Raw genomic sequence first — 23,258 nt, 5'->3', positions numbered from 1 at the left:
TTTTCATTCTGATTCGGGAATGATTCTTGGGGCAACGTCAACACCTTTTCCGTCAATGTTTACTGTGTAATGAATGGGTGAATTCGGCCCATGCTTAATAAATCTTGAAATCCCACTCCCTTTTGGCATTGCCATGTTTTAGAATATTTCATGTGAGAATTTTGAAAAGTAGTTCTAATAAAGAATGACATAACTGTTATAGCGATGCAATAGAAAGAAAAGGACGTGCCAAAGTGCTTTGCTCATACACCTATGTTGATCCCTTTCACAGTATTTATTTTCGGACCTATAATTATGCTTCTCATTTAAGTTGTCAAATCTGTGTGCACCATTCAGGATGCAACTTCTCTACATTAGAGGAACCCATCCGTTTCAAATTAATGTTCGTTTTATAAAATTATTTTATTTTATGCATGAAAAATGAAAAATTTCTGATGTGACAAAGATGGATCGGCAATTATCTCATACGCAGTCCAGATAGAGACTGCAAAGATACTGTGCTCATTATGGTTCTAACTTTCACTTTTTTACAACCTAAATGGAACCGAAAACCCGAAAAAACAACGGAATGAGAAGGAAAGCAACAATTGCTAACCCAAAATAGAGGTTTAATTTAATGGTTTTAGTTACAAAACAAAATAACCAGGCTTTCTGTGCCAACCCCACTTGGCTATCAAAAATCTCTCTACAAATCTCCACGCTCTGTTGCGGAGACTGAATCACAACTCCACCAACAACTCCACGTGTCGTCCTCAAGATCCAAGCGTGGTGTAAACGGATTCTTGTCTCTCGCGTGGTTACTCACCAAGAATCGTACGGTTCCAACTGGGACATGCTTACTTATAAGGAGATGGACATTAAAAAAACATCATTTTTATTTCCTAAGACCTACGAACAATATTAAAATTTAAAACTATATTAAAAACGAAATCGCTAAGAATTCTTTCTTCTTTTTTTCTTTGGGGGAGACAAAAAACTTTAACCCTGAAGACATTCTGGCAACGTGCCGTCTGGCTCTTGTATATTGTTATGAAAAATGACCATTTGATGAGATTCTCTGAGGTGTTTTTTCCTATCATGTTCCCACTTTTTTTGGGCATCACATTATTAACCAGAGTCGAGATAAGACGTGCTTGCTTCGTGGTTTAAAAAATGTTTCCTGTTTGTTTCATTTCCTTTTGGAACGTTAATTATTTTCTGACTATGTTGTTCATTCATGTCATGCTCTACTCTTTTCCCTATCCCACCACCACCATTGGAATGGCTACACCCACATACATAAACTTCAAATTCGAAAACTTGAAAGTTTATAACATGGATTAGTTTTGAAATGTGAGTGTATTTGAATCAGAGAAAAAAGAACAGTAATGGGGTAGGAGAGAAGGGGACAGAAATTTAAAGTGGGGACAAGGGGTTGACAGTTGACACAGTTGTGTTTCAATTTGGCTAAGCAAAGAAAATGCTTTTTAGAGACAAAAATAGCCACTCTATGCTTACACATGCCAAAGGGAAAGACAACTAGTGCCTCTGCTCGGGCTCTTATTTCCAAAAACTTCTTACCAAAACACACTCTCACCATTCTTATCTTCTTTTTCATTTTTCCTAATTTACAAATGTTATTTTATTTTACATTTAATTTAATTCTTATTTTACTTCTCCTACACTAATTTGTATGGAGTTATAATGTCTCTCATTCCTTAGTAATGATCGTAAATTTTAAATCTTAGGATCCAAATTCTAAGATTTGGATCTGAATTGAAGCGTAAAAAAACATGATATCATTACACTACTTTACTTTTTTGTTTAAAATATATTTTACTGACACCTTATCAATATCTTATTCTACATTACCAAGAGTCAGATGCAAACTCAAAACTCTTAAATTTTACAAGACTTGAATAGCAGTTTTAATAGAAAATAATAACAATGTATTTTCATGGATGATGAATATATTCAAAGTTGGTAGCTGTAAATCACGTGAAAGATGTCCTATATGATTCTTCCAGGAAATTAAGGTTGCTTTTCCATGATGGAAATGGCTTGCAAGTAATGCATAGGGATCAACCCATATGAGAGTTTCACTTTTCATGCAAGTAATTAAATTGTTCACCTACTTCATCATCTTCCTCCCATTGCCAGGCCCTACCAAGGTTTCACCACCATTGGAGCGCTCTGGACCAATTTAATAGATCGTTTTACCTAACTCATGCACCATTTCCCATTCAAAAACACACTTCAACTTTTATAATACAAAAACAAAATTTCAGTTGCTAAAAATGTGGTGCTCAAGTACAATTACTAGTTAGTTGGTATCAGTTATGCTCCACATTAGCGGTTATATAAGGACATATGGTACAAAAATAAACATATCAAAGGTCCCCTACATTGAAACCCATGAAGACTTTTTTTTTCTTCCTCTTCTAAGCATCATCAACTAAATCATTAATTAACATAAATGGATAAATATTCACAAACACATCTATACTTAATGAAGTGGTATTATATCTATTTCCAAGAGAAAAACCACATATTAAAACTAAAATATTTAGTATTAGGAAATGTTTTTCTTTTCACTATATATGTAGTTGTTTAATCACCTACACTTTAAATTGTTAAAAAAAATTCAAACAAAAATAACAATGCAGCAATAAATTCCCTCAAAATTGGTTGGACCATCTCCATTCCCATGCTTATTTGCTCACGCCATCACTGTACATGTATATCTCCATTGTCGTAGACGTAATAGAAAAATGAAATATTATTCTTGAATAGATTTATCCAAACAGGAATTTAATTATTGAAACGCAAAGATTTAATAGATGTGAGTTCCTTAGTAAGATAAGTTGAGTCAATTATCGTATAACATATCAAGGATAAAAACTTCATATGTAGTTGAAATTTAAGAAAAACAAAAGACTTAAGTGTGGGATCAATGAATACCTTTTACATATGCTTTTGAATTTGAATGATAAATGTTTAAACTCAGTTTTATCTGTTACACGTAATGCAAGCGAGCTAGGCTAGGGTTATGTTGTGTGCATTTCTACATGCATAAGTGGAAGGGAGTCTGGGTCTTTTGGAGTGGACCACTTGATCATAATTGCCAAATTGACTAGTGCTACCAAAAAAAAAGTCTTACCTGCAACTTTGAACTGCAATGGCATTGGACTTGCATAGTCTATATCCATATATAGGACAATGTGGGGGCACTCATGAATCATGAAAGAACATATCTGGCTTTAAAATCATGACTAAATGCCAAACATTTGGAGTTCAAGATCATCATTACATCATTATTTTTAACCATTATTTCACATTTTTCACTCATCATCATAATATATATGTATATATTCATACATATATCATTTGTAATTATGTATCAATATCTATGTGTCAACAAATAATGTTATGGTTTAAACTGTTTATTGTAAATAAATTATATTAGAGCAGGAATGAATCATGACTTTTGAGTTGAATAACGAATTAAGCTTTCAAAAGTAAATGGAGATGGTGATATCAAAAGTTGTCTGGTGTGTCCAATGTATATATTGATTAAGTGGTAAGTGATGATGGGGTGTTTAAAATGTTATAGGTTGGAAATTTCACAGGGAAAGACAGACATATTATGCAGAGAGAGAATTCTGATTTCTGACAATATTGACGCACGCTCGAAAGTTGCACAAAGGGCTATGATAAAAGTTCATTGGCTTTGGAAGGCGTCAAAAGCTAGCTAGATCTGAGCAGTACTTCTACACTCCTACCTCACGGCAATGTCATCACCCATTTCTTGCTCAAATAACAAAATTAAAACATCACAAACTCCTTTATTATATGCAAAACAAAAGAAACCCTCTTTCCTTCTTTCTTTCTCATCATCCCTTGCATTGGAGGAGATTCTTTCACCAATTTTCAGTATCACAATAAAGTTGCAACAAGGGCATTCTTTGCAAAGCAAGTGCAAGGGAATTTCCTCCTTCTCCACCTGTGACTCCTTAATTTCTAGGATTGTACAAGTTGTTCACTGGAGCTTAGTAAAAGTTTCTCTCGTGTGCTGTAGCACCAAAACAGAAAAATCCAAAACAGACAGTATTAGGTATGAATATGTAACTCGTCAGCAAAGAATGGCCAAATAACGAGACTGAATTCGCAAGCTAGATCTGGCTAGCCAGCTAGCTAGGCACGGACCATAATAAGACAATGGAAATGTATAGGTGTAAAGAATGAATGGTTCGTTATATGATGCGAAATACCTATGTGGTGATGTCACCATTAGACCAGCTTTATTGTCTTATTCTGTCTTAAATATCTGATTCATTTTGCTTGTAAAACAAGGTATCAGTGTGGCCAGAAAGAAGAACTTAATTAAACCTATGTTAAATGGTTACAACACAAGAGACCACACCACACTTCACAGATAATTAATTCCTGCAGTCAATGCAAATGTCAAATTCAATTTATCAAATCCTTAATACGAGTCTGTTCGATTCACATCCCTCGTTCTACTCCGGCAGTGTTGCAGTGCAGACTGTCCAGTGCAGTCTGACTCAATTGAATTAGGTATATGTATGAATACAGATATCCTACCAGAATAATTTTAGGAGAGTTATTATCTTTTCTTAATATAACTACTTAAGGTGTGTTATACTTATTGAAATTATAAGATAAAAATAAATAAATTAAAAATTACTAACATATTTTCTAAACAAGTTATTCTTAATTACAGTGTGTGTGTGTATATAGTATATGTAGGGAGTGATATCATGGTTGGCGTAGGAGGAGTGCAGATTTTGCTGTTTGGATGATCCATTATTTTCTGCAGCCACGTGCATGGAGCTGAAGCTGGTGTTTTCCTCCGTGCAAGTTTTTTCCATTCTGAGTTACTCTGTTGAGTAAGTACTGTTGTTATTGTGGAGCAAGGTCCTTTATTTGTTTGCTTTTGTCCCTTTTCGATCTTCATAGTCAGCATTCAAAATCACGATACTCTCCTGTGATGTGAGTTTTAAAGAATGTACGTCATCCATTATTTCATCTCTCTGCAAGTGGGTCTCTGTATGTATCTCTTGTTTTCATATCTGTGGTCTGTGGATTCATTTCTCCAAATCATGCATTAAAAATACACAAAAATGTTCACCATATCTATGCATTTATTATTTATTTATATGTTTAAATCACTGACCATTTTCTGCTCTCAGCAGAATGAATCCTGTATTTACTACACGAGAGAAGAATAAATATACGCACTCGTTATTAAAAAAAAGAAATGCAAACACTTATAATTTATAAAATTAAAATAAAAATAACAAACAACAAACTCCAATGGAGAGATAATATGTTGACTGCAAAAGTATAATTTTTGAAATCTAGTATATAACATATTCTAACATAAGTCATTATGATAATGTATTAACTCTTCAAGTTTAGGTTTACAGATAAATTTTAAGCAAGGGTAATTGCAAAAATAGGTACCAAAAGTCTGGAGAGCTTTCATACATATTTCTATTTATTTTGCTTCCTCTCCGTTTGCTGAATTAAATATAGATGAGATTAGTTGTTTATAGAAATCACAGTATATTTATGAGGACACTGTAATGATACATTTTTGCTGTGGTTTATGGTGTGGAATTAAAGAAAAATTGAATTGTAATTAACAGAAAAAAAAATGATAAACATATAATATATATATATATATATATATATATATATATATATATATATATATATATATATATATGGTGCAAATTGAATAATAATGAGAGACTTAGAAATTGAAAATTACTAAAGATGAGGATAGTCAAAGAAACAGTTATGGAGAGAGAGAAGAAGAAGTGACCTAAAGAGGGAGGTAGGTTATGTGGTAGTAGTTATAGGATAGGGCTTAGCTTATGGTGATCTGTGCTGTCATCATCAATGGTAATCTGTGCTTCACGCCACCCACTCACTGCTACAAAAAACCATGCAATTGCTTCATCACATCACCATCATCTTACACCCTAACATTCTTAACTAGCCAATTTAGCCACCAAATCATTTTTAGTAAAACTCACAACACATTTTGCAACGTACTAATAATTATGTAAGATTAGGGCAATATGTTTCAGGAAATTCACTCATTCTTCAAATACAAAATTAAGTACTGCAGAGAAGTTCGTCAACACAATGTGTATGAAACGTTCCTTCTCAAAACTCAAATAAAAATTTTAATTTTTAGAAAACATATCCAAAATATATTTTCAAAAGATTAACATTCAAATCTAGATTATAAAATTTTAAATTTTCTTCCTAAAATATATTTTTAAGAAAATGAAGTAATTTTGGATGTTAAATTTTTCAATAAAGAGGTACAATTAACAATTAAGACAAAAAAAAACATACTGGCAGTCTTTTCATGCTTTTTGTATCCGTAAGTTCAGGGCTACTTCCTGCACCACGGTGTTTTTATTCTGTACCTCCATATCATATGTGAATTGTCTAAAATAGTCATTATGAAAACTTTAAGTAGAAACAACACTATTAATTTTGACAGTTAAAATAACCGTTTTACTGAATGGGACTTGAAACCTTTTCTGTTGCTATTTATTGTCACACAAGCTTACCTTGAGATAACAAGAAACATTATTTATATGTTGAAGAAAAGGTTAAATAATATTAGTATTGTAAATCATACTTGCGTCACTTAAAAACATTGTTAAAATTTGTAAAATAAATACTATTTATTTATATTGAAATAAATATTAATAACTAAAACTAATTATTTAAAACATTAGAGAGATTAAAATTAAAAAAAATTATTAAAGCCAAATAAAATTCATACATTTTATACGAATAAAAAAAAGTTATTTAATTTTATACAATGAAAAACAAAATAAGTTTATTTTTATAAAAAAAACTGCAAATTTTGTTGGAACAAAAAAACACTAAACTATTATCTTCAATGTTTTTTATCTTATAAAACACATAACCTAATGGTTTCTATTGATTTATAGTTACCTATATCATAATTTTTTATTTTTCATTTTAAAAAATTATACATTATTCAAAATCCTACATTATTAAAAACTCTAAACTCTAAACCTAAGATCTAATGACTATACACATTTTATATGAGTTGAAGTAAGATCACGTTTAGACAAAATAGTCGAGTTCACTTATATCATGTTAAGAGTTTTGATATATTTATGAGAAATTTATCACTGTTACATTATTGTGGTGGCATCAAAGTAAAGTACACCTTAGTTTGCACAAAAAAGGAAGGGAGACAAAATAGATGGTTGAAGATGATGATGTAGCAGCATTACATTGGTTAGATTTGTGTGTTGTACCACGTGGTAGCTTTTTATTGGTCAGATTCATGAGTGAAAGATTGACACGTGACAATATCTGAAAAGATCTGATTTGCTTTTGGTACCACAACAAAAGGCTTCTCAACAATGGAGATATGTTATGTGTATATAAATCCATTTTCATCTCTTATTTTATTCGATGTGAGACTTTGTTTGTCTAGGTACAATATTATTTTATGATAGATTAAGCACATTTTATTTTTAAGATAGTTGATATTTTATTTTTATTCCTCGTAATATTGTAAGTGTTATGGTTAGCCCTTCAATTATAATGAATAACAAGACTCAATTTCAGGAAAATATTTGAGTGTGTGTATCGTGAGATTTTCCCAACAGTGGTATCAGAGCCGATGGTTTCTCTTGGTGACTGACTCAGACGAGTATAATGATCCCTATACCGAAAGTCTTCCTGACAAAGGGTATCCAGGTAAGTTCCGTTAAGATACGACAGTTGGAAAGGGCTACTCGTAGTTGGGGTTGGTTGGGAATGCTTCCGTTGGAAGGGGAATTTGAAAATTTGAAGGAGAAAGCGGCAGATCAACTCGGTAGAAATGGAGAGTCGCTACCTGCCAGTCGAGTTGTGGAGAAGAGTTTGAAATCATTGATAGATGATTTCGAGAGTTTTGTGTGCGTCGTTGAGGAGTCGAAGGACCTATCAAAGCTCATGGTTGAAGACTTTGATCAGGTTTTGGAAGCGTACCGACAGCAGAGATTTAGCCACTAGTTCAATTGCTTCAGGAAAAGTTTCACCTGAAGGGGAGCCTACTGAAGGAAGAAAGAATTTAAGTTTATGGGAAAGTTTGTATTTAGACTCATGTAAATTGTATTATAAGACTCAGTGAGTAAACAAACTTGTCTAATGTGTATTAATAAATTCATTCATCTAATTTATATATAAATAAACTTTTCTAATTTATACTTCTAGACTTGTCTAGTATATAAATATACTTTTTTTTTAGTATTTGTTGTTATAAACTCTTAATTAGTGTATAGACATAACTTTTTAATCAATATATATATATATATATATATATATATATATATATATATATATATAAATTTATCTCATGAGTATTCCTAGTCTATTTAATTAATTTATGGATAAACTTATCTCATGAGTATTCCTAGTCTATTTAATTAATTTATGGATAAACTTATCTTATGAGTATTCCTAGTCTAATAAATGTGTGAAATAATTCATCTACTATATTATTATACTAGCTTTTCTATTAATTAAATATTAATTTAATTTTTATACGTTAAAAATATAAAAAAAACATATTCAATAATAAAAGTAAAAATAACTAATATTTTTAAGTTAAATTTATTTTATATTACAATATAAATAATTTGTATTATTTATAAATGTATATTATTTTTTAAATAATATTATTTTAAGAATAAAACTAAAATATATATGTTTTTAAATTTTATATTATTAAAGGATAAGTGATTGGAAATCACAAAAAATAAAATGAAAAATGAAAAAAAAATATTAATACATTTAAATATAATTTAATATGTTTTTTCTATACTCTTATATTTATATTTATTCTCGTTTAATAAAAATAAAATTTAAGAAGGTAATAACTCTATTTAAAAATTAAAATAATAATTTATATATTAGACGATAAAGTTAAAACCTCTTTTATACTTATATAATAATATAACAACAAAGTAAATATAAATAAATAAAAATTAAAACAATAAAACAAAAAAACAAAAATACTTATAAAAGAAAATAAATTTCTTAATTTTTTTATATTATTATAAATATTTATATTATTATAATAGATATTAGTGATGAGGAATAAAAAGTCAACGTTATCAAACACCCATTTAGGGGCCTGATTAATTCATTATCGATTCTTTTTTATTCTATTTTTACTTTTTATTTTAAATAATTTCCTCCCAGCAATTAGCTTTCATATTCTCAAAAGCAAAGATTTATTATTCTGCCACCACCGTGGAAGACAGAAACCAGAGGCATTTTTATTCCATTTGGATGCATGGGCCTGCGTTTTCATACACTCCATCTCCTACCTTACATCTTTATCAAGATAAAGCACAAATACCAGAAACGAAAGAAAATAACTTCAGCCTCCATCACTCCTTTTCCTTTTCTTGCTTCTTTTAAAGCTCTCACGCACTCATGCATAAGCACGACGATCATGCCCCTGCTCCTGCTGTGGCAGCTTAAAAGGAAAAAAGAAACTCTCCTTTCTGTCGAAGATTCTGTTAACAATTTTCGAAGGACGGTTAAATCCCAGCTCCTTAGCAACGTCGTCCATAGAACTCACAATGTTGTCCTTCCCTGTTACACACAATAATTACCTTAAACTTTACAAGGATGTAAACGCATCCATGCATAGTATAATTAATTAAGGATTTATACCAGCAAATGTAAACTTCTTGTTGTCTTGAGCATTAATCTCGAAGGACAAAATCTGGAGATTCTCTTTCCTAGAAGAGAAGGTCACGAAGGGGTGACCGGGAGGAACAACAAACACCATTCCTGGCTTCAACTCGCCACTGATCCTATGGTATGAGGGGCTACTCTTTTCATGATTTCCGTTTGAACTTGATGTGACGTGGGGACATACAATTTGAAGACCCCCTTTACCACCGATCACCACTGCTATCTTCGTTGCATGTGAGTTGTACAGAATAGTACTCATTGATTCCTACACAATAACAAATCAATGCCAAAGAAAAAGCCAAGATAACTATTGTCAAAGTGAATAACTTATCATAGATTAGTTAATTAATGAGATAAAGATTAAAGGAAGCTGAGTTGGTATTAGACCTTGGTGATGTTGGTAAAGGAAAGCATGATATTGTGTTTTTGAAGGAGACTACTGGAATCGGGACCGGCTTCAGTTAAAATACCATTACGGTTGGAGAAAGTGGGAGACATGGTGAAAAGATTGAATTCAGCCGTGGAGTGGCCACGAAAGGGCCACCAGTAGGTTTTCTTGGGGGCCAACTCCTGCACCTGTTCTCTGCTTATTTGGAATATACTTCCCCCGTTCTGTTGCTCAAAAAGCTTCTCTAACTCTCCTTTTGGGCTCTGTAATTAATTTCTCATTTTAGCAGATATTTCCCAAACCAAACTCAACCAGCAACAATTATGTTTAATATATAGTATAATGAAGTATGATATATATATTTATAGCTAGTAGGATCTACTTGGAGAGCAGCTTGGAGCACATTCCAGCCGAATGCTGATAGAACCGATTCTGGGTCTCGTCCTCCAGGCCCGAAAAATTCCTACACCATAATATCCTTAGATCAGCTTATATAAGTTAATCAGGGTGAAAAAATTAATTTATCAATTATCCATGATAATGTATGTGGTGAGAAGCAGTAACCTTAAATTTTCCAGGAGTGGAAACAGGTATATGGAGCATGGCAAGGAAGAGCTTCTCATTCTCATCTCTGTTAACGATGTATACTTGGGTGCCTGCTGGTATCGGTAACATGTCTCCAGATTCAAGCACGAACTTTTCTGTTTCACTTTCCTTCACCAACCCAAGTACGGCTCGCCCTACCAGATACCAAAACAAGAAATGAAAGTGGGAAATTTCAGAAATTGTACAGTATCCACCACTTTAAGCAACATAGAAGGACAAAACAAAATTAATAATGAATAACTGAAATTAAAAAAGTATACATAGTTGTCTAAATGTATACATACCCTTTATGTTGAACAAAACAACATCAGAATCAAAGTGGCGTGGAGCGACGAACGTGAGCGCTCCAGCTTCTAGAAGGGCTAAACGGATATTCGCAATGCCTTTAAGAAGCTTGGATTTCTCAGTGAACTTCTTCAGAACTCGAATTCTGCCATCATCTGTTTCAACCTTGGTGTCAAAATCCGTATCTTCTTCAAAAATGTAGGGATATTCCTCTTCCTCTTCCCCTCCTTCCTCTGCTTCTTCGTCTTCTTCCTTTTCACCGCCTTCCTCCTCTTGGTCGTGCTCTCGAGGGGCACCTTCATGCTTTTTCTTCTTTTGAATTTTCTCTTCTAGTTGTTTCTGGTGCTCATGCTTCAGGTCAATGTACATGTCACAACGTTGAAGACAGATCTGCTTGTCAGCTTCAGTGTATTGCAGCTGCTGTAGGCACTGGTGTTTGCATGTTTTTAGCTCAGGGTCTGCTGCTACCTCGGTTTCTCTCTTGGCGGAGGCTAGGGTTGAGAAGAAGGCTAATAGGAAGAAGAGAAAGATAGGTAAAGAAAGATTGATTTTGATGGCCATGGTGTGGAAGAACACAGTGAATGTTTGAGATGAAAGGGTGCATTGTGTTTGTTTATATGAAGGGAAAGAGCAATGAATGGGATAGGAATTGCATGCAGTTGGACAAGTGTTAATGTACGTGTCTCTTAGTTAGCAAGCAAGATAGGTAATTGATGCCAAGCAGAGGTGGGAGGGCGTCGATATATACAAAACCATAAAGAGATCAAACTTTTTTTGCTTTTTTCATACTCTTATCTTCCTACGACAATGACGGAAAGAGACGACGTTAGTAGACACGTACCCTAAAAGTATGAATGAATCATGTGTTGGGAATATTATCACTTATGTAATTGGTAAAAAATATCACTGGTAATAATTATTGTTTTGTATGATTTTTGTTGAGAATTTAACTTGTTAGAAAACGCTTGTTTTCACTTGATAATTTAACTTTTTCTCACTTTATCTTTCTTTTTTTCGTTTCTTCAGAAAAATAAAACCTTTTGCGTTACTTCGTTAACCTTTTTCTTTTTCATTTCATTTTCTAGGTATAAATACCTTTTCTCGTTAAGATTTGATATTTTTATTATATTTTGGAGGTATTAGTATAGAAAACTCACTGAATTTTAAAATTCACTGTAAAATATTATTAGATTTTAAAATTTGATATAAGAAAAAAAATTAAGTCACTAAATTTCGAAATTTCATTCAGAAATCATTTAAATTTCGAAATCTAGTTAGGGTAGTACTCAAATTTTAAATAGTAAAATCTAGTTAAAGTAGTAAATAGATTTTAAAATTTGATTAAAGTAGTAACCAAATTTTGGGATCTGTTAGTAGTTATCGAATTTTAAACACTATAAAAGATTATGAAATTATTGATGAAATTTTACAAACAAAAGTAAATTCGTCGATAAATTTCAAATTGTTTAATGACAAAAAAATTCATCGGTAAATTCACTGATAATTTATATTTCATTTACCAACAAAAAAAATCTGTTGATAAAATTCATCCAAAAATGAATTATGCATTACCAATGAAAAATTCGTCTCTAAAATTTGTTTATAAGTGAAATATGTCTCAATGACGAATTATTTTTGTCAATAATCCATCAATAGAAATAACGAAAAATTTCACACCCAAATTTTGCTTTAGTGTCAACATATACACAAGTTCACATTTTACTTTAGTGTAACAACGAAAAAATTATATGAAGAAGAGGAAGGATGATAGGAAGAAGATACACCACATCCTGGTGTTTAGTGATGAATTTTACCGACAATTTATTTTTGTTGAAAATTATTGACAAATTTTACTCACAAAAAATTGGTTAATAATTATCGATGAAATAAATAATTTGTTGATTAAATTTATCGATGACAATTTTATCGATGAATTTTTTACCATCAATAAATCAATGGTAATTTTAATTTATCGACAAATTTTAATCATCGGTAATATCAATTTTTCTCGTAGTAGATGTCCGGTTAAGGTAGTCGCCAGATTTTGAAATCTAATTAAGATAATCTTCGAATTTTGAAATTCGGCTAAGGTAGTCACGGGTTTTGAAATCTAATTAAGGTACTCATCATATTTCGAATTTAGTTAAGGAAATCATCGAATTTTAAAATCCAGTTAAAAAATACGCCAAATTTTGAAATTTGATTAAGGAATTCATCGAATTTTGAAATTCGGGTAAGGAAGTCATTGGATTTTGAAATGTGTTTAAGAAATTTAGATTTCGAAAACATGTTAAGAAAGTCACCAAATTTCAAAATTTGGTTTAGGAAGTCATCGAATTTCGAAATTCGTTTAAGGTACTCACCATATTTTGAAATCTAGTTATGAAAATCGTCTAATTTCAAAATCCGGCTAACAATCCTACAAATTTTAAAATTTGATTGACATTCCTACTGAATTTCGAAATTCAATATTCATTTGATTTTTTTTCTAATTTTTTAAGTTTTTTTTTTAATTATTTTACTTGTGTTTTTTTAGTAATTTCTTGAGGTATTATATCGAAGAAGTGGGTACTTATCAACTTGGGAGAAAGGCGTTTGCATTGTTAGGATGTGAAAGTGGGGAAAGTATAGGAAATACAAATTTGATGTTCAACCGAGTGTATACGACACATGAAAAATGTGAGTGTCATTTTAAATTGAGGGACAAACCAATTTTAATGAAGTGGGGTAAGTATTGAAGGTTATATGTAGATATCATAACCATGATTTGGAAGAGAGTTTAGTTGGTCACCACTTTGCTGGGAGGTTAAATCCCATTGAACAATTATTGCTTATTGATATGATAAAGTCAAATGAAGTTTGCAAATATTCTACTCACTCTCAAAGAAAATAATGATTGTAATGTGACAACAATTAAGCAAATATATAATGCAAGATATACTTACAAACTTTCATTGAGAGGTTTGAGAATGAATTACAGTAGTTGATGGTGATGTTGAAATGTGATAAATACATCCATTTAAGTATATGTGTTGATGAATATGACATAGTAAGTGACCTTTTTTGGGCTTCCATGTACTCATCTTCGATGCTTTGAACTTCCACCCTGTTGACATGTAGGGCATACTTTGATTTGCTTCCTACTACTAAGCTTTATTCCTATCTACAATAGTTGACAAAACAAGACCCAACGAAAAATGTAAACTTTTGGATTGTTGAATACCAAAATGATATAAAAAACAACGGAACCATCGTAGTATTTAAAAACAAATTCGTAAACACATATGAATGCAATTAAATTGTTGAATGCATTTAATGTTGTTTCGTTGATGGATACCACATACAAAACCAACAAATATAGGTTTTTATTGCTTGAAATAGTTGGGGTCACATATACAGGGTTGACTTTCTCAGCAACATTCTTATCAAGTGAACGAGAAAACAATTTCACTTGGGCTTTCAAAAGGCTTAGAGGATTATTTTTGACATAAAAGGGTGATCCACAGGTCTTTGTTAGCAACATAGACCTAACTTTGATGAATGTCATTGGCATTGTATTCCCTTAATGTTATCATCTCCTATGTCGCTTCCACATTCAGAAAAATGTACAAGTCAAATGCAAAATATTAATCAATTATGTTGAGGCATGAGATGTCATGATGGAATCAAGCGAAAATGTCATGGATTGTAAACATGAATCAATGTTTACAAATTGTATTAATCACCTTCACCATGCTTGTATTCAATGACCTTTATTCTTTGAATATGTTAATGAGTCTTGGATCATTTCCGTATATGACATACTTTGTAAAAGCGTGGACAAACTTAGTTATGCATTTAGAAAACTAAGTTTTGTATTCATTAGATATCATTACGCAATATAATGAGAGAAAAGCGTCCTTTGAAAAAAAAATATAAATCTTATGAGTGACGCTTTTAAAGGAAGCAAATATAAAATGAGCATTGACATTTTGTATAGCATGGAATAATAGATATCTCTAATAAAGTCGATGCAACAAAAGTGGAAATCAAGTTAATGGAGGAACAAATGTTAAAGCATATGAAGATAAATAATCATCTCTATCAAGCAATTGATATAGAAATTTTGGATACTATTGCATGAAACATCCAAAAACATATGGGACTCGATGAAGCAAAATTTTAGGGCTCAACTCGTGTTAAGCAAGTACAACAACAAGCTCTAAACAAGAACTATGAATTGTTGCAAATGAAGGAGGGAGAATCAGTAAACTCATATTTTGCTCGAACCCTGGAGATTTCTAAAAGAATGAAAGCATATGCGATGAAAACATACACGAGAATTTCATCATTGCAAAAATTATGTGGTCTATGAAAAGAAAGTTTAATTATGTAATGTGCTCTATTGAAGAATCTAACAACATGAAAGCCATGACAATAAATGAACTTTAAAGTAGCCTATTGGTTCACGAACAACTGATGATGCTTGTTGTAGAAGAAGAATAGGCTTTGTAAATTGTGACAAATTACAGAGAAAGAAGAAGAGGTAAATGATCTTTCTTAGGCAAATAAAGGGGAAGACAATCGTTGAACAAATTGAGGTGTAATGGTTTAAGTGTCATAAACTTGGACGCTTTCAATATAAGTTATGTGGGAAAATAAGGCAAACTATGTTGAAGTAGAAGAAGAATTGGACAAGAAGGTGAACTCTTATTAATGGCCACCGTAGATGTCAAGGAAGGGAAAAAGGATGAGGGGTTTCTAGACTCTGGATGCAGTAACCACATGAGTGGAAATAAAGATTGGTTCTAACAATTAGATCAGAAATTTTTGCCACAAAGTGAAGCTAGGGAATGATGCATGTATTACTATGATGAGGAAAGATAATGTTCATATGGTTTTGAATGGTATCATACATGTAATCTCTCAGGTGTACTATGTTTTTAAACTCAAGAATAACCTCTCAATGGTAGAAGAACTTTGAGAGAAAGACTTAATTATAATAATTCAAAACAACAAATGTAGTGTGTTCATCCTAAAAGGGGACTGATTATGAAAATGAATATGAACAACATCAGAATGTTTGTACTAACAACCACTATATATGGTAGCAACAAACATAACATGTCTTTAGGTGGAAGTGGAATGTGATTAACAACTATGTCACAGTCGACTAGGACATTTAAGGTACGATGACTTAAAAACACTGGTTTCTAAACAAATGGTGAACGAGTTCCCCTCTATCACAACTCCTATAGTTTTATCCATACATTGCCTAGCTAGAAAAAACACTGAAATCCAATGTCGAGGAAAAGCCTATTCAACCTACATCAAGCAATAACAAGAAATAATTCCTAAATTTTATTAATGATTTATCACATAAAACTTAGGTATATTTTCTAAGTGAGAAGTCAAAACAATTTTCTTTCTTTAAAAGTTTCAAATCATTGGTGAAAAAAGAGGTTGGAGAAAGAATTATTTGTGTGAGGGGGAGAATTTACTTCCACCAAAGAATTTTTCAAAAATCATGGCATAAAAAAATATGTTCCAAAAATATTTTGGCTAGAGGCAACAAGATGGTGTGTTCACATTCTCAATAGAAGTCCCACAATAGTAGTGTTGGACAAAACCCTTGAAGAAGCATGGGATGGAGTGAAGTTGTTTGTTGAGTATTTTCAAGTGTTTAGATGCTTAGCTCATGCCCATCACTACTACAATAAACAGAAACGACATCGGTTGTTTATGTTTAAAGGCATCGGTTCTACAACCGAGGTATATCTGGACGAGGTAAAAAGGTTAAACTTTATGCCTCGGTTATAGACCGGGATAAAATGAGACAGGAATATGCCTCGGTTCTTAAATAACCGAGGCAGTAGAGTGTATTTTTTTTTTCATTATTCAGACTCTCGTTCACGGTTTGGTTCATTCATTCTCGGTTCATTCATTCTCTGATGCCAAACAAACCCAATAATTCTCCCAAAATTTCTTCCAATTTCAGCTCCCAAACCAATTTCAGCAACACAGTGTTCAAAGCCAGAAAAGCAAAATGCGTCTCACAAATGGCGGTCCATACTCAATCAGCAACACAGTGTCATCAATGTCCAAAACCAGACACTACAAGAAAAATTCAAATTACATACAGTCAAAATCCGTATATAATATCAAAAATCCGTATATAACATCATATTACATACGGATTATATACGGTCAAAAATCCGTATATAAAAAAGGTGTAGCTAAATTATATACGGATATATCCGTATATAATTTACATACGGAAAAATCCGTATATAATTTATATACGGAAAAATCCGTATATAAAATCCGTATATAATTATATACAGAAAAATCCGTATATAATTATATAAGAAAAATCTATATATAATTATATACGGAAAAATCCGTATGTAATTTTTTATTTTACAAAAAAAAAAAAAACTGATTTCTCGTATGCACTCAATAATTAAAAGTTCTGTATAGTTGATAAATATCAAATACAGTTGCCAAATTTTCAAATAGTAAGAATTATCTTTTATAAATAGAATTCAAAGAAACAAGTACAACTCTTTTTCTTTAACAAACTCTTGAACAATTACATTAATGAATCTATTATAATGTGTTACCTATTCAACAACCACAATTTTAATATATACTCATAATAAACAAACTTATCAATCTAAATCTAAGTTGGCACTATGTCAAAACCATTTACAATGATAAATACCATACTAGACAGTAGTAGATTTATTTAGTTCAGCTAAGACTACAAAAGTATCACTTGCTTCTATTTTTGCTTCTAGAGACTCCATGTACTATGAATATCTTGTCATGCTCATCTTTAGGTTTGTTTGCTTCATGAAAGAAAGAACCTTGATATTCTTCAAAAAAGACATTGTTCTTCATTCTGCTAAGCTGGTTGTATGTTGCTCATCCTCCAACCCTTATAGTGTATAACACCAACCAACATGTTTTCATCACAAAAATATTTAAGGTAACGATTTGCATCTATCATAATATAATGATGACAGTTCATTATGAACTTACAAGATAACTAACAAGCCTAAAACCAATCCAATATCATTTATGAATAATGATTATAGACGTGATCTCAAATTCCATTGACAAATAATTATTATAAACTAAAATCATTGCCTTTATAGTTCAACTTACCTTGGTATGTTGTAGAAGGAGGAAAATAGAAAGAGAAAGGAGGATATGATGATTCAGATGCAGAAAAGAATTACTGAAAGAAGTGCTTCTACGAAGACTGAAATTGAAACCAAGACTTCCTTGACTTCTGCAAAAAAACCAATAGATGATATAGATGAGATATAAACTTCTCCAAAGCCTCGGTGAGTCGATTCAGTGGTATAAGTTCTGAAAAGTTCTTTTAGTGAGTCTATCTCACCGTGTAAATATCACCACCACTAATAGGAGGCAACGAAGATGTCGAGGCTGATACATCAAACTGCCAATCTAAAAACAAAAAGTCATACAATCTGTAAGTTTTTTTAGTGAACGTAATAAAGTAAAATTTGAACATTTACTACTAATATATAAGAAAACGATTTGTAATATTATAGTATGATAATTATGTAGGTCTGCATAGACAAATCAACTATACGGACTTTCTTCACCATAATCAAAATCAAAACAACTTTGACTAAGTCCAAAGCTTTTGTCATAACTAAAATATTTTCTAATATTGCATCTTCACATTATTTATATTTTTAGAGCTAACAAATAATGTAATAACATTTGATCAATAATTAATCAATTATTTAATCACATTAATTTCTAATTTAGTATTCAAACATTAAAATTAATTTCTTTGGCAAATAGTATAATATGTATAACTTACTGGGTTCAAAATCAAACCAGTAACATAAATCAAATTAATAAATTAATTACAATATAAATGTGTAGATAATATTGATTGCAAAGCTGAGAAAAGCTTATATATAAAAAAGTATTAAGTGGAGGGTAATATATTGGTACATATAAAATGTTAGAATGTAAAATATTACCAAAAAGAAATTTACTTGACTATTTGATGCATTCAAATTCTCCACCAGCTCTGCAATCTCAAACCGCTTCATCATTGTAGCATGAAGCACCTGCATTAATAGACAAATTATAAATACTATATAGTTAGAACAGTTAACAGAAAAATGATAAAGCCTTTTTTCTTTTTAATTGATTCTTATTCTTATAGAAATGATTGAACTGAAACACAATAAGTAAATTTCTTTATAAACACACTAAGTAATCTAAATAGGTTAAATGGTTAAATAGTAGAAACCAAGCCGCCTCTACAAACAAATAGAAGAAATCAAGGATATCTTTACTCATACCATTCATCATAAATCTAATCCTTCTCATCATAACCAAGGTCTCATCTTTAATTCCTACAAAAATATCAAATTAAATTAATTCCTAAAATGTAATTGAAAGCATTATTTCAAAATTTGTATTTTCTTTTGGTTTAAATCTTGAAAAACTTTAAAGTATCAAAGTATACTTGTATATGATATATTTTTAATTTATTTACAATTGACATTATAATTACATAGAAGTTATAATTAGATGACATTTTAAATTTATTTACAATCAATCCATATTTCAATTGTTTCTAAAAACGTGCCTCCAAACAATTAATCCATATTTCAATTAGCTTAAGCATTAAATTGCTTTTAAAAGAAATGCCTCCAATCAATTAAGTGCATACCATAGTTAGAATAAACCAGTGTATTTTCTCGTGCATAACATATTTTCTTTTACTAGTATAAACAAGAAACGTGGAACAAAGAAGACAACAGAGCTCATTCAGGTTTGAACATACCCTGACACCACCAATTTCCTGAACTGAAACAGAATCCACATATCCAAGATCATTTGCATTCGGTTGGTTGAGTTTCAACTATAGCAGGAAAATAAAATTGATTAGACGGAAAGCATAAAACATTTTCATAACCAAATAAGCAAAAACACAAACCATAGCAACAGAACCAGTTGTTTTGCAAAATCTTCATAGTTCAAACTTTGAGCTGATTTTCAGAACCATAAGCCTATATGCAATAATATTTAAGTTAGAAAACAATCTAGACTTGAATACTTATAATGTTCATATTAATTCAATAGCGAGAAACAACTAAAACCATCCATAAGGGATAAAAGACTTCACACACTCTTAACGGTCACAGAAATGCAAAGCCATCTCTCCAACTACTCCTCCATTGACAATCACTTTGGCACTAGAATCTGCTACTGCCTTCATGAGCTCCTCTATTTTAGCCTCTTCAATTTTTGAATAATTTTCCAGCTATATAAATAAAAAAGAAGAGAGAAAAATCATTTAGCAAAGCATCAAATAATATAGGAAAACAAAACATTAGAAAAATTAGGGTCTATAAAATCCCAAGGATAGCGGTGCAGCCTAAGGTATAATAACTATCGAAGCACATACGGTTGGACCAGCAAGCAAAGATGTTCCTGAATCCACAATAGCAGCACAACCACCCTCACAAACACCTAAAAGAACATTGATATGTTTCAGTCTCATTTCACAAACATTGATGTAAAGATATAGTTTTTTGACCCTGCATTTCTTGAAAATAAATTCAAGTATTAGGAAGTAAAAAATTCAGTCTAGATTCACTCCTTATACCATATTCCAAAGCATCTTAACCACTCAATGACTCCACTAGTAAATCCCAAAATAGAAGTTTTTATTGTCGAGGAACAATAAAATCACCTGTAGAAGCACCTCCAATGAAAAACTCTCCAATTTCAATCTGCAAAAGATAACTTTCATGCTCAAGAATTTTCTGGTGTGAATACATACATACAACATACATACATACATATATGTGTCTGTGTATTTAAAAGGAATTCCTAATCAAATAAATTGTTTTTGCTAACCTGCCAGTAACCTTTTTTAGTAACTCGAATATAAGTGTGGTCTCCTTTAAAGTGCTTTAGGTTAACACCACCGAAAACCATTTCACCACCTTTTTTCGCATTTGGATCCCCATTCAACAAAAAGGAAAACACCTTCTCACTGATAAGATTTTGCTCTACCATTTTGTACCTGTGATCTTGCATTTGCGACTCATTCAATAATATTCTCAATCACCAAACACATAAAACAAAACATACCTTAAAAGCCCTCTGAATCTTCCCTAAATGCAACACCCCCTAAACACAACACCGGTAGCACAATGAAGATCTCCTAAAGATGCATCACAAGAATCCCATAAAGCTTAACAAAAAGTGGTGGACAGAAACCTTCTTCTTTGCATAAAAAAGTGGTCGCCGGACACATTAAACTTGACCAGAGTAGCTTCCTTGTCGAGGCGCAAGAAGCAGTTGCGGCGGCCGCGGACGAGGTTGATGATGGCGAGGCAGTTGTCACAAGCAACGTGAGGGCGCACTCACCGAACGGTTCAGGGCAAGGTCGTTGATAGCGGCGTGGCAGTGGAAGAAAAGCGTAGTAAGATGGACGAAGTCGTCCGCGTAAAAAATGGTGAGAGAGCCAGCGACGTTGGCGGAGATGAGGTTGCGGGGGAACGGAAGATTGGTAGGGGCGTAGAAGGAGAAGGCGGTGACAAAGGCAGAGTGTTGGTGGAGGGAACTGAGGGAGGAGGCGGTGGAGAGGTCGTAGAGATGGATGGTGTCGTCGTCACACTCCTCGCTCTTCTTCCTAAAACCCTAGGTTTTTTAACACTGAGACAAATGAAAGAAGCTTGGAGACAAATGAAAGAAGCATGGAGGAAAAACAGAAAAACGAAAACCTATCCTTTTAGTTTTACTTTTTATTAATTTGTAATAATTCATTTTAAAATTCCATAAGTAATATTAGAAGGTAATGTATATCAGATTACATGCCAATTTTAAATGGTTACACATGGATTATATCTTCAGGTAATCAATCTTTCCGTCTTACGCGTCAACATTACATATTTTATATACATAAAAAAAATCCGTATATAAAATCAGTATTTAACTTCTTTTTTGTGATCCGTATATAAAATCTGTATGTAATACTTATATTACATACGGATAAAAATCCGTATGTAAATATCAGTAGGTAATTCTCATTTTTCTTGTAGTGAGAGAAGCAAAATGCATGTGACAAAGCATAGGGCATACCCAAATTTCTTCCTTTTCGGTGAAACAGAGCCAGAAGCATCTCCCCCACAGATCTGCCACAGACCATGCAGTTCCGACTACCACCAACGGCGTGATTCTGCTTCGTCGCGCCACCTCAACCATCGACAGAAGCATCTCCGACCACCACCATCTCCCCCACAGATCTGCCCTCCAACAGCCAGATCTGCCCTCCGACAGCCAGATCTCCTTTCGTCGCGCCCAGATCTGCCCGTCGCTCCCTCTATGAGCGCAACTCTGCCCACCGTCACCTCCCTCCGTCACCGCTACGTCCTCGCCGTCGCGTCCTCGCCGCCGTCGCGTTCTCGCTGCGTCCTCGCGTCCACCGTCGTCGAACGTCGCAGGAGAAGAGGAAGAGAAGAAGAGGTCGTTGCAGGAGAAGAGAAGAGCGTCCTTGCCGCAGCCGCGTCCTCGCCGCCATCGCCGCGTCCTCGCTGCGTCCACCGTCGTCGCACGTTGCAGGAGAAGAGGAAGAGAAGAAGAGGTGGTATCGCAGGAGAAGAGAAGAGAAGAGGAAGAGAAGAGGGGAAGAGGAGGAGAATTTTCGGGAAAAACTTTTCTGGCTCTGGATATAAGGCGCGCACACAGTAGAAGCCCAATATGCCTCGGTTCTATCTTCCAACCGAGGCAGTATCTTTGATATGCGAGGATTAGGCTTCGGTTCACTCTCGCAACCGAATCAGTATCTTCTTTAGACACCGGTTGCTTAACAACCGGGGCATATAATGTTTTTAAAATTACGAGACTGCCACCGCCTTTTGATATACCTCGGTTCCATAAAAACCGAGTCATAATGTCCGAGTTTAAAACGTCGTTTTTTACTAGTGCATACACCACATAAACAGGGAACCAAGTTGCATGATAAGAGCAAAGATTTGCTTTTCTTGGATTTAGTGATGAATCAAAGATATATAAACACTAATGCAAAAATGGATTTTTACGATGACTTATTATATTGGTTATAATCAACTCGGTATAAGAAGTGACATAGTAGCAAAATTGTAATTATCATTTGACTTTCTATATAGAACAATCGGTATAGAAAATAGATACAATGACATTTTGATAATAA

General features: G+C 32.7%; 2 protein-coding genes across 9 annotated transcripts; both read right to left on the bottom strand.

The window, feature by feature from the left end:
* Window positions 1-9,270: 9,270 nt before the first annotated feature.
* On the bottom strand, window positions 9,271-11,645 carry LOC124842658 (sucrose-binding protein-like). Its single transcript, XM_047319192.2, has 6 exons — window positions 11,038-11,645; window positions 10,712-10,887; window positions 10,530-10,610; window positions 10,147-10,410; window positions 9,736-10,024; window positions 9,271-9,654 (listed from the first exon to the last, which is right to left on the bottom strand). The coding sequence occupies exons 1-6, from the start codon at window positions 11,597-11,599 to the stop codon at window positions 9,491-9,493; spliced, it is 1,536 nt and encodes a 511-aa protein (XP_047175148.1). The 5' UTR covers window positions 11,600-11,645; the 3' UTR covers window positions 9,271-9,490.
* A 5,916-nt stretch (window positions 11,646-17,561) lies between these two features.
* LOC148194369 (uncharacterized) lies at window positions 17,562-21,792 on the bottom strand. Of its 8 annotated transcripts, none has more exons than XR_015781327.1 (12): window positions 21,305-21,792; window positions 20,939-21,214; window positions 20,772-20,811; window positions 20,484-20,548; window positions 20,206-20,339; window positions 20,013-20,085; window positions 19,860-19,937; window positions 19,372-19,425; window positions 19,045-19,134; window positions 18,426-18,493; window positions 18,188-18,314; window positions 17,562-17,957 (listed from the first exon to the last, which is right to left on the bottom strand). XR_015781327.1 is itself a non-coding variant. In XM_088095666.1 (11 exons), the coding sequence occupies exons 6-11, from the start codon at window positions 20,013-20,015 to the stop codon at window positions 17,925-17,927; spliced, it is 399 nt and encodes a 132-aa protein (XP_087951792.1). In that variant the 5' UTR covers window positions 20,016-20,085; window positions 20,206-20,339; window positions 20,484-20,548; window positions 20,772-20,811; window positions 20,939-21,214; window positions 21,305-21,786; the 3' UTR covers window positions 17,562-17,924. The 8 variants fall into 8 exon arrangements, 4 of the variants coding, with proteins under 4 accessions (XP_087951792.1, XP_087951795.1, XP_087951794.1 ...); XR_015781328.1 differs by having other exon boundaries at window positions 19,060-19,134; XR_015781329.1 differs by lacking the exon at window positions 19,372-19,425.
* Window positions 21,793-23,258: the final 1,466 nt, after the last annotated feature.

Source organism: Vigna umbellata, chromosome 8 (genome assembly GCF_029865625.1).
Source record: "Vigna umbellata cultivar VRB3 chromosome 8, Vumbellata_1.0, whole genome shotgun sequence".
In the NCBI taxonomy this organism is placed as follows: domain Eukaryota; kingdom Viridiplantae; phylum Streptophyta; class Magnoliopsida; order Fabales; family Fabaceae; genus Vigna; species Vigna umbellata.
The sequence above is the reverse complement of the archived record's forward strand: the minus strand, read 5'-3'. Positions and strand labels throughout refer to the sequence as shown.